This window comes from Camellia sinensis, chromosome 5 (assembly GCF_055761805.1).
Source record: "Camellia sinensis isolate YWXY chromosome 5, ASM5576180v1, whole genome shotgun sequence".
Taxonomy (NCBI): Eukaryota; Viridiplantae; Streptophyta; class Magnoliopsida; order Ericales; family Theaceae; genus Camellia; species Camellia sinensis.
In genome coordinates, this window is record NC_138965.1 from 49,314,585 (window position 1) to 49,327,210 (window position 12,626).

The 12,626-nt window shown below is 37.0% G+C and overlaps 1 protein-coding gene across 2 annotated transcripts; it reads left to right on the forward strand.

Moving 5' to 3' along the window:
• The first annotated feature begins 9,697 nt into the window (after positions 1–9,697).
• Positions 9,698–11,912, forward strand: LOC114267779 (phytolongin Phyl1.1). 2 transcript variants are annotated; one of them, XM_028208869.2, is made up of 2 exons: positions 9,698–9,882; positions 10,156–11,912. In XM_028208869.2, exon 2 carries the CDS (start codon positions 10,668–10,670, stop codon positions 11,541–11,543), a length of 876 nt encoding a protein of 291 aa, XP_028064670.2. In that variant the 5' UTR covers positions 9,698–9,882; positions 10,156–10,667; the 3' UTR covers positions 11,544–11,912. The 2 variants fall into 2 exon arrangements, with proteins under 2 accessions (XP_028064670.2, XP_082724959.1); XM_082868833.1 differs by lacking the exon at positions 9,698–9,882 and having other exon boundaries at positions 9,889–11,912.
• Positions 11,913–12,626: the final 714 nt, after the last annotated feature.

Below are 12,626 nucleotides of genomic sequence, written 5' to 3' on the forward strand. Positions count from 1 at the left end.
CATTGATAGCAAGATAAGGGCTGCCCTCTGCCCAAACCCTGACTCTGCGGTCTAGCTGAAGAAGAAGCAGCTCTCTGACCTCCGCCCTTCTGCGGGCAAACCGAAGACTTATGACCCAGCTGGCCACAGGTGAAGCAAGTCAAACCTCCCTGATTACCTCTCCTCGAGCCTGCACTCGGCACCGGAAAGGTCAATCTAGTAACTCCACCCTGAGACTGCTGAGGGTTATAACCCCTCTGTCTCCTGCCATCACCCTGACCCTCCTGGCCCCTCTTGGAGCCTCTATGTTTCTCCTCGTCCTCCTCCTGCATCATAAGCTCCATATGAACTGCAGCATCCACTAAATGTCTATACTCTCGGATGTAAGACCCACCAACCCTCAACTTGAGGCCCCGCCTCAACTTCCGCTCAAACTCATAGCAACGGCGTTCTTCGGACGCCACCAACTCAGGTGCAAACCTGGACAAACTAGTAAAAGTGGCCTCAAACTCTGCCATAGACATATCCTGCTGATTGAGCCGGCTAAACTGATCCCTCAGCTTCTCCCTAGCCGCTGCAGATAAGAACCTCTCCTGGAAAGCATTTACAAACGCCTTCCATGTACCACCAACACGAGCCTTCTCGTACTTCCACCATTGACCCGCATCTCCCTTCAGCTGGAAGGATGCCAAGGTCACTTTCAGTGCCTCGTTCTCGATGCCAAGCATCTCGAACGTCTTACTCATTTGTTCCAACCACTCGTCAGCCTTCAGTGGCTTCTTTGGATCCCCAATAAACTCATCTGGGTTAGACCGGAAGAACTCCCTCTTCAAGAAAGAAGGCCCTGCCTCAGCTGCCTGATTCCCAGCTCTGAGAATACCTAAAGCTCCTGCTATCTCTCGTGCCAAGGCACTCATAGCCTGCTGACCCGCTGGCTCGGCCACATTGGCCTGACTAACTCCCTCCTGCACTGCCGGAACCTCCTCCGGTAATGGCATCTCCTGCCTACCACGCCTGCCACGCTTACCGCGTCCTCGTCCTCGTCCTCGTCCTCGTCCTCGTCTTGACATCCTAATAAAGGTAACTCGGAACATTAGCATATTCATAAATGTGCTGAAACTAAACACTCACGTCCTAATGTATGGACAACTGTAATTCATTCCACGTAAGCACATAAACACATAAGCACTTACGAATTTCATTTCCGGATAATGATAGTCCCGAGGTGTTACTAGAGTTCCGGTTAGAAACAGCATTGATCAAGTGCCTTTCCCACAAGACTCACAAAAACCCAAGGGTCCAATCAACATCCTAGAAACCAAATCCCATACCCACATAGTCACATAAGCATGTTATCAATTAAGCACATAGCATATGACACTACATCTAAGTCTCTATCAAGCGAGACAAACCCATTGTGATCCTAATCACTTCCCACGTACCCAAAGTATTCGAACCCGGTATGCTCTGATACCAAGTTGTAACGCCCTCAAAATAATACATAATGCCCAACATTTCAGACATGCATTGATATAAAGAAATCAACCATTTCTATTTATCAGAGTAATTCTTACAACTGTATTACATGTTAACAACAAAAGCAAATGCCCTATGGGCTTACAGCTTTCCAAGTTAACACTTGGTTACAAAAAGAAGAGTATTAACTCAATACATATTAAGCCCTTGGCTGGAATTTACATGTAATACATCAAAATAAACAAAAGAAAGAGTCTTCAACTCTCATTATCATCCAAGCTACGTCCTTAGAGGTGGCATACTACCTGTACCTGAAAATAATGTCCCATAAAGGGTGAGCCAACGCCCAGTAGAGATATGCTAAACACAGTATGAGCAATAACTAAGACATTAGCAATTGATAAATGTTCAGTTTCCATAAACCAATTCATAACTCAGTCTCGTTTCATTTCAGTTTCCATTTCTTATCAATTTCACAATCCACATCAACGGCTCTGTACCTGGCCAATCCTTTATATGAGACAATGACTCATATTAAACATTTCCCATTTTTCAATAGATAAACATATTAGTTATATCAACATCTCAACAGATAAGCATACAAGTTGTATCCACATTTCAACAGATATGCATATTAGCTATATCAACACTTCCAATGACAAGCATATGAACTGTATCAACACATTATCTGACAAGCATATGAGCTGTATCAGTGGAGTCCATCCCCTATCTCCTCCCAAACAACATCCGGTTTAGAGGTCCATCCCCTATCTTCCCCTAAACCGTGGAGTACATCCCCTATCTCCTCCAACACGACACAATGCATATAAACAATAATTATGCACATCATCACACAATACATAAATTTAATGTATTCTTTCAACCGTCATACTCAATGACACATTCCAGTGATTAGTTTCAGTTTGCCTAATCATCATGCATTGTCTACAACAATCAAGAATATCCTCCACCGATAGCCCAAAGTAGCTATTTCTATACAGAAAATAAATGCAACAATGGATATATAATCAACATTTCAACTAGGTGAGCGATAAATAATCCAACCACACCCTTTAATCCCATACCTTTCCAAATCAATTCCTCATTTCTCATAATTAATTATACGAATTAATTAACCAATGTAATTAGGGCATTTTTCATAATTAACATTACAACCGTTAGGTTCCATTTTCATTAATGTTTCAACATTAATTTCACATTTCCATGCCAAACATGCATCTAGGTTTTATATAGTTAAAACCCCAACTTTTGTAAATTACACAAAAGTCCCAAACTTTCACAAAATTACCAAACCAACCCTAACATCTCAAAATACTAAAATTTAAAGACAAAGCCCATAGTGAGGAGTAGGTCATCCCTACCTCAAAAGATGACCCCCAACCAAGAAGGTGAAGAAAACGAAAATGCTCCAAACCACGAATTCCTCGGATCAAAAGATAGCCCTCGACGATCAATAACTTTTTTGTAAAGATCAAAGGTGAGGAAAACACCCCAGCTAGATCAATGTCTAGAGAGAAGGCAAGGTTTAAGAGAGAGAGGCTCTCAAATGGCCTTTTCAGAAAAGTAAGAGAGAGAAAGGATGAGAAAAAGTGATTTAAAACTGCATCACAGCCAACTGATATACGACATTCCTGCTCGAGCGGAAAACACAACGCTCGAGCGTCAAGAACAAAAACTAGGTCCGCTCAAGCGCAAAAGGACCCGCTCGAGCGCCAAGACACAAGAATAAAGTAAACCCGCTCGAGCGCGAAGACCAGTCCACTCGAGCGTAGATTTTTCCCTCCCAGAACTTACACCCAAAGGTACTACCCGCTCGAGCGCCAAAGTACCCGCTCGAGCGCCACCGCTCGAGCGTGAAAAACACACTTGCAGAAGTTTTGCACGGACATGAAAAACTGGGAGTGTGCAATCTCCGCTCGAGCGCAAGAAGACCCGCTCGAGCGGACCTCCTAAAAACTAGGCAACAAGAATTGAAACCAAAGCCTAACCAACTTGTAACAACTCTGCCCAAAACATCCTAAAACTCAATCAAGCAGAATTAAAGGACGACAACAAGATAGATACAACTACCAACATCACGGAACCAAGTCTGGAATACAACAGAACAGTAAAGGGACAACCGGGATCGCTAAATAGAACATTTATCATATGTTTTACTTTCATGTCTCATCTCTTGTTGTAACATATACTATAGATTCAGGGTTAGACATGTGAATGTATACCAACATATGTCACTCTTTTGTAAGGCTTAATGGGAAATTAATAAAAGATAATTACTTTATTACCGTTATTACTCGTTGATATTATGTGTGGGTTATAGTAATTATTTTGGAGTGTGACAGGACTAACGAAGACTAATATACTTTTTAGCCACTAAAAGTTAAATTTTGTTAACTAAAGTTAAATTTAGTCACCAATAAGTAATATTTCTCGACTAAAATATTTTAGTAGCTATACCCTAAACCAACACCGACCAAAATCATTTTTAGTCGCCAAAAATTGCACTTTTGGTGACTAAAAATCTTTTAGTCACCAAATTTGGTTGTCAAAAGTGCAAATTGTTGTAGTGTATGCTAGAGAAAATAAGACATTCTAAACTATAGAAGTTAAGGAATGTATATGACAATGGCATTGGGCCTGAAATGAATTGCTAAAACGTGAAACATAATAACCAACTCCATTGATGAATAGAGAATGTTTACAAATCTGGATAGTGAAGAAACTACAACTATACTAATCAAAAGAAAAACATTCTAAGTTACTGAAGTTAGGGAATATAAATGATAATGGCGCTAGGTCGAAAAAGAGCATTGAAATGTAGGGTTTCATTGTTGGTGTTGGGATCTTTTGCAAGGGCTTCAATTCTTCTAGCTATACCTGCCTGCAACTGGCAGTTTATCGAGTCCTGAATCTGTTCCTATATGCCTAATAAGATGTTGCCACATGTCCTACTTCTAGAACCATGAACTATAACCAGTTCAATTGATAATTTTGAAACTAAAAATGAAAAAAAATAATAATAATAATGTTTAAATGTTTCTTAATTGTAACTGATTTAATTTTTACTTGGTTTTTCAGTTTTACATTTTGCTCTCATTTTTTTTTTGGTTGTGAAGGTGGAACTTTCGGTGTGAAATGTACAAAAAAAAAAAAAAAAACTCACAAGTGGAAAATAAAAAAATGAAGAAAAGTTAGCATGGAGAAAAAATAATAAAAATAGATGGTATTTTGGTTTGATTATAAAAAAATTATTTTTGTCAACCAAATATTCAATGTTGAGAGTTTCTATTTTCCTACACCAAACTCTCTTAATACACATTTCTTCTCAAAGCACAAACTTAATGATTTTGAAACATCGAGTTTTACTTGATGCGCATACTTTCTTGTCAAAGATACTCCTAACTTCTTCAACCGTCAAACCTAACTTAACTCTAGCCACCACTCGCCATGAACTCCGGCCACAATTGTGAGACTGCCCGCGTACCCCACCTCCAACTGTTGTTACCACCATCTTCGATAGCCATCCTTAACCATCCCCCACCCTCCCTTACCTAGCCCTTTTTAACACCTTCCCCCACAATCTTCACCTCTTTCAACTCTATAACTTGCAACACACCACCCAACTCTCTCTATAGTTTGGCGACTAAAGAGATTCATAAAAAGAAAGAGAAAGATGATTACTTGACTAGATGTCATGACCCAAACTCGCCCCTATAGGTTTATCATCGTAATCGGCCAGTAATCCTAGAATTACCAAAGGCCTCTGAACAGAATAACAAAATATAAAGGGCTAGTGGGAGCAAATATATAAAACATACAATGCCCATAGAGCTGTGCTGACGTACATGAGACAGAATATTTAAAACTTAAATATATACATATGACGTCAAAATTTCATAAGTCATGCATCACCATACAGATATTATCAAAAGGGACCTAGCTCAGTGTACAGATAACAAAAACAAAACAGATCCTTAACATGGTCCACAAAAACTTGACTTCTTAAAATGGGAACCTCTCGGGGAGGCGCAAAGGTTGGCTGACAACAAACTTCTAGGAAGCTATCACTGAGCCTAGTTGCGCTCCTGATCACCTACATACATAATATAAATAGCGAGCGAAAGCCCAGTGAATAATAACAGAGTAAAGGATTTAATGAATGATGTCCCATGTCAGATTCGGAAAGCAGAATTCGGTTTAGAAACAAATTCATATTCTTATTTAGAGTTCAGAAGTAAGTACTTATTCAATTTCACAGATGATCATACGTGGTATACCCATTAGCGCTAACAGATCAAATGCAAGGCATTAAGGGTCATACTTGACCAGTTCCATAAAAGAACTTCCGGTACCGGGAACATATAACACATTTAAGCCACGGTATTTTTACCCCCGGGCGAGGGCCATGAGACCCCAATATTATTACTCCCGGACGAGAGCCTTGTGCTCATAGACCACAATATTGTTACCCCCGGGTAACGGCCATGTGCTAAGGATGCCACGAATACTTTTCAATACATGGACAATCATTCATTGTTACAAAACATAGCATTTCAGAAATAGATCATTTATTGTCATATCATATAGGAAAATACTTAAACGTGAATATAACTTTACAAAGTTATTACTCACAGATGGCTTTAATAGCAAAACAGATATAGTAGACGGATCAGGCGATTTATGGCATGTGACCTACACAAACATAGAATGGATACATATTGAAACACACATCCAGAATTCATTTAATTCATTTCTTTCTTAATTAGGTGTGTTTCTAATCTTTATCCTCATTACTATGTCCTAATAAAGGCTTAAGAATGCTTATGATGCAAAGAAGATGCCAAAATATGCCTTAGAATACTTAGTCAAATTTTCAAAAATAAGGCATCTCGCTCAAGCGTCACTTCCTACGCTCGAGTGAGCCCTTAGGTCTACAAAAGTACTGGTTGCATGAATTTTTCTGTTGACAGTCGCTCGAGCGAAAGATTGAATAGACAAGGTCCTCGCTCGAGCGCAACTCTTGTTGCTCAAGCGATCTGCAAAATTTGCAAAACTTTTGGAAGCATGAATTTTACAGTCAAGCCAACTCTTTCTTGCTCGAACGGAAGTGCAAAACCATGAGTGGTCGCTCGAGCTCAAAATCTGCCACTTAAGCAGTGATGCAGATTCTGGAATTTCCAAATTGATGTTCAAGATGCAAACCTCAAGTGTAAAGCTTCAAAACGCATCTTTTGGGCCCAAAAACTCAAGAAATCATGTCTAAGCTTGGAAAACATTGTGAATTCAAAATTATTTCGCAAAATCAAAGCCCAAAAGTATGCCAATTGTGCAAAACCAAACTTGAAACTTCCAAAACATAACATGCATGAATTGTCATGGGTTCAAGCATTCCAAAACTTGGTAGAATGAGATGTTTAGTACAAAAAGGAGTTGAATTCTCATAACAAGACCAAGATATGAACATCCATGTAGGAAAACTTTCAAATCAACTTCCAAAACTTCATGATATGCACATTCATGCATAAATTGATTCTCAATTCCATCTTTTAGTTCAATTCTCATGTTAATTCACCTATCTCACTTGATTCTATGCATTAACCAACTAAATTACAAAATTAGAAGCTAAAAATTCTTACCTTAGAAGGTTAATTATGTTCTAGATGCCCAAATGTTTGAGTCTCCAAATTCAACACCTTGAATTCTCTATAATTCTTCTTCCTCTCCTTTGGTTTCCAAGCTCTACTCTCTCTCTCTCTCTCTCTCTCTCTCACGTTTTTGATGTCCAAAAGGCGAAGATGATATCACTCTAAGGTGTTACATAGGCCTTATATAGGCTAATTAAAAAACTCAATTAATTTGAGTTAAGGTTAGCTAATTATGATTAATTATTCTAACTATTTGATTCCGAATCGAATTTCAATTAATCCTACCATAATATTCTAAAAAATTCACATAACACCTAAACCAAGTCAATTTCGTGATCGGATGCCGATAAGGCCTTTAATTCGCAAAACAAAACAAAAATACAAACAGATATTCCTACAGCAGACAGATATAAACACAAATAATGCAATACACATGCAATTAATTCAGAATTTCTTCTTAATTACTGATTAGGTACTCTTGGATTAGTGGCTAATCACAGTTCGGGATTGTTACACTAGGGTTTCGAGATAGAGAGAGATCGCAGTAACTAGGGTTTTATAGAGAGAAATTACGACAACTAGGGTTTTGTAAAGAGAGAAAGGTTGTGAATGATTTTGGCAAAAGAAAGTGTGATGGTCACAAAGGTGCTAGAGATGGTGGTGGAAAGCTCGTGGCAATTGAAGTTTTAGTATGGAGGTATTGTAAAGAAGGTGGTTTGTGGTAGTGGTCGTGGCTAGGGTTAGGAAGTTAAGATTTTGATGGAGAAGATAAGGATATTTTTATAATTTCATTTTAGGACAAAATTATAATAAAAATTATATTATTAAGACTGTGAACAATGAGTAAATAAAAAGTGAAAATAGAAGCTCCCTTTATTACTTTTCTAATTTTTTATATGGTTTTGGATTCTCTTAAGTTTGAGAACAATTAGACTTAATGGACTCGTTTTGAGGCTAATTTTGATTATTTAAATTGTTCATTTTCTTAGACTCGTTAAGTAGAATATTCATACAAAAAATAAGATGATCAAATATCGGTACTTATATGTTTGAATCATATTTATTTTTAAAAGTAAACCATAAATATAATTTTAAAATAGCCATCTATTTTTTTTAATACAAATGTAATTTATCTTAATTTTTTGCATGACTAATCTGTAACACCATGTCCCACATCGGAAGTTTACATTGGGTGATCTTGGACATATAAAGCACCACTACCTTGCTACTAAATAACTTGGACTTAAGATTTTGGGTATTGTTGGTTGACCCACAAGTTATTTGGGCCAGCAAGTAGTGGGGCATTACAAATGGTATCAGAGTCGACCTATGCACACAACCATGTGGGCCACTTATTCTGGGCTGGCCACGAGCTTGTCGTGGTATTTTAATTGATTATAGACCCTCGCGAGGACACGAGGATTTATAAGTGGCGGAATTTGTAACACCTTATCCCACATCGGAAGTTTACATGGGTGATCTTGGGCATATAAAGCACCACTACCTTGCTACTAAATAACTTAGACTTAAGTTTTTGGGTATTGTTGGTTGACCCACAAGTTATTTAGACCAGCAAGTAGTGAGGCGTTACATATTTTATTCAATGAATCGTAAAAAGTAAACGATTCAAATTACCAAATGTGCTCCAAAAATGGGTTCACCAAGCCCAAACTCAAGTTGCATCACCAACTAGGAAAAATCCAAACTCGCATTAAGCTTCTCTTATATTCATATTTCAACATAAGAAAACTTGACAGGTTGATAGGACCCACAACTGATTTTGTTTCATTAATCTGAATCATTCATTTCGTAAGACCCTCAATCTATATCATTCATAAAAAAAAATAATTTGATCTAATAACCGTAATCCTTATCATTTTAATGCATAAATGGACAACAAATATATTTTTTGAAAATAAACTTTTTTTTTTTTGAAACAAACACGATAAAATGAAAATGTTACGGTTATCAAATTGATCTAATTTTTTTCATGGATAATATATATTGAGGGTCTTGCAAATTAAATGGTTCGAATTATCAAAACAGAATCCAATTGTGAGCCTTATGAATTCAAATTCTTTCATGTTGAAATGTAAACATGAAATAGACCCACCCATTTCTATATTAATAAAAAAAAAAAAAACCCTAGGGATTGAGTCTTTTAACAAAATAAATTTTGAGTTTTCAATTTTATCAATTTAAATCTTAATTTTTTTATTTATTTTCAATTTAGATCATTTGTCTATTTTTATTAAATAAAACTAACAGAAAAATTTTATTTTAGCCATTAAACCCAATGTACGTACATAAATTATCTAAAATATATCTTTCATTGGGTTTAATAACTAAAATATCAATTTTTCATTGATTTTAAGTAATAAAAAAAATAGACAAATAATTTAGATTGAATATAAATAAAAAATTTAGTATTTAAATTGACAAAATTTAAAATTGAAAGCTTATTTTGCTACAGCGCCTAAACCCCCTTTTTTTTTTTTTTTTTTTTTCAATTGTCCTTAAAAATAATTAATTTCATTTAATTCTTTTAACTTCCAAAAAAAATCCCTTTAGTAAGAGATTAGTCTCAGTAATTTTGTGGTTGGTTCATGGTATTTTACTCGAGTTACTATCTACTCCTTAATGATCTCTGTTTGACTTGGCCTTGCTCTTCTTGTATCTCTCTCTCTCTCTCTCTCTCTCTGTCTCTCTCTCTCTAAAACACCTGCTCTGCTCATCGTCTGTGACTTCGAGGGTTCTACAGGTATTGCTTCAGAAGTTTAAAAACAAAGAAACAAAGAAAAGATTTGATTATTGGGTTGGGTTAGGTTGGGTTGGGTTGTGTTGTGTTGGGTTGCTTTTGACCAGAACTTTTTCATTTTTTGACTTGGTCTTATTATTGGTTTGATCCCTTTACGTTTTTCATTTCTTGATTTGATCAATCTAACTTTACAATTCATGAACTTGATGGGTTTTGTTTCAAATTATCATTAAACTCATACAATTTTGTTGTTTGCATTATGAAATTATTACATAGGTTTTGGAAAATTGCAACTGAGATCCTGGATCCTAGTTAATTATAGGGTTTATACTGTTGATGTGAGAGACTAGTTTTATATTGTGAACAGCCAAATCAAGCTGTGAGCTTTATGAGGGACTTTATTCTTGACTTTTGAGCACTTGGCTGAAGGGTTGTTTTGTTACTTTGTGGAGGTATTTGATTTTGTTGCTGACCAATTCCTGCTATTCTGTTTGGTTTTTGCCTCTATGGTTGAAGAATTCATTGGCGGCTTCTTCTTTTGCCAAGTCCTGATTGCTTAGATTCTTGAACAAATACATCCCATCCCATCTCAAAATTTGCTGTGATTGATTGTTTCCGCAAATTTAATTTAGGTTTCTTCTAAGTTGCTATGCTAAGACCAAATTAATTTCATATTTATTTTGTGGCAAAACAAAAGGGTGTTCTTGAATTGTTGTCACTTGGCGGTGTACGTTAGGATCAGCTAGAGATTAAGATAGATTGCTGGTTTGGTAGTAAAGACAAATTCAATGGGTTCGATCGAAAAAACTGTTTATTATTGCTGTGTATCAAAATCAAAAGCAATGGGTGGCCGAATTTTGTATGCATATAGTGGTGGAGAGCATGAAATTGAGAGCATGGCTGCATTGTGCTTGGAAAAGGTCCCTCCCTATCACAAATGGTATTTTCAGACAATGGGTAAAAAGACTTTTGGGTTTCTCATAGAAGAGGGTTATGTCTATTTTGCTATTGTGGCCGAGGGCATTGGTAACTCAGGGATTCTTCAGTTTTTGGAACGTGTTCGTGATGAATTCAGGAAGGCAGCTAAGAAGGGCTCAAGCAGAAGTATGTCAAGCCTGAGCTCACTCTGCATACAAGAACAGCTAGTGCCAGTTATTCATCGTTTGATTACTTCCATAGAGCATGTTTCTCAAACTAGTAATGAATGGCCAGCGGAGGCTTCCTTCCCACATCATCATGCAGGCCTCTCTCCTTCACCCACTAATGATGCGAATGGTCAAACTGAAATTGCCGCTTCCACGAAAGCGCCTTTATTGGGAAAGTCTAGCAAGCACGAGAAGAGCAGGAAGAAGATGATGATGAAGGATCATGTGATTGCAATGAGAGACATTGAGTTGGAGGAGCACCGAAAGTCTACAGATAGAGTAGTGAAGGTTGATACAGGAACTCTGGATTCCAATAGCCAGAGTGGAGCGGTTTCTGGGAATGCAGCAGTACCGAAGGATATGGGTCCTTCTCTAATGAGGACTAGGTCAGGTAACCAAAACATGCGAAAGAAGTGGTGCCGCCAAGTAAGGATTGTTCTTGCAATTGATGCAGCTGTATGTTTGGTAATGTTGGTGATTTGGTTAATCGTTTGTGGTGGTACTAAGTGCCTCCATTGAAATTGCTATCTTTTTTTCTCTCTTTTCTGAATGAGGAGCCGGAAAGTTGCAGATGAAAAAAAATTTCATATCAATAATATTCTTTTTGGGAATAGGTCTCCCACAGAGAGGATGATCAAATGAAAGCAACAAATTGGTCTTATCCATGGGGGCTTAGTGTCTATATATATGTATATATATGAAGGTACGAGCTCCACAATTACGCAGTTCATGGCATCACATTTAGAAACTTTTCTATACAGTTGTGAAGCATTTATGCATATGTTTTAATGTAACATATTTAGAAGTATGAGTTTGTATGGTTGCAGTTATGTATTGATCTTGTTGTAGTTAATTAGCTCTCTTTTCATAATGGAAGATTTTATATTAGGTCTCTTTGCATTGCATGTATTTATGATGTAGGAGTTCACAGATTTTCAATGTGTTTGTCAACATTTCATATCTCTTATTATTTGCTGGTGTTTCTCACATTTCCTTTGGGGTTTGCCACTTCTAGTAGGACTGTTTGTCTCTACACTCCCTTCACTATCTCATTATACAATTTCAATCTGTATGCATATGTTTGCAACCATTTTTTTTTTTTTTTTTGTTCTGGTACGGACTGAAATGGTAAACAGATACCTACTCTATAGTTACTGTATTTTCTTTTTCTTTTTTCTTTTTCTTTTTTCAAAATGTAGGGATATATGGACACCTAACTGGGAAATTGACATCACATATGACTGCGAAACTTGCTAAGAAGGTTGTTTTTTGTTAAGAACTTGTTTTTATTTTTTGGGAAAAATTTGATCAACAACTTGAGGTTGAAGAAACTGTAAGTGACAAATATTAGCTCACAAGTAGCCACGTACCTAGATAACTAGCGGCATGCAACTATGAAGATCCTATCAAGGGCTACTGTGAAAATCAGAAAGAGAAGAAAGCACCACACCTCACCACACCACGCACTTGTAGAGATGAAACTAAAGACCACTTGTAGCTCATAAAATGAATTTAAGACCATTCTTTTTCTAGCTGTGTTGTGTGCATTGAAGGGAAATACTAGTTGAATTTGGTGGCCATTGTTCTTAATACGGAATATTG

What these genes read in the sequence shown, in the direction of transcription:
- LOC114267779 (XM_028208869.2), top strand. Translation starts at nt 10,668, where the DNA reads ATGGGTTCGATCGAAAAAACTGTTTATTATTGCTGTGTATCAAAATCA.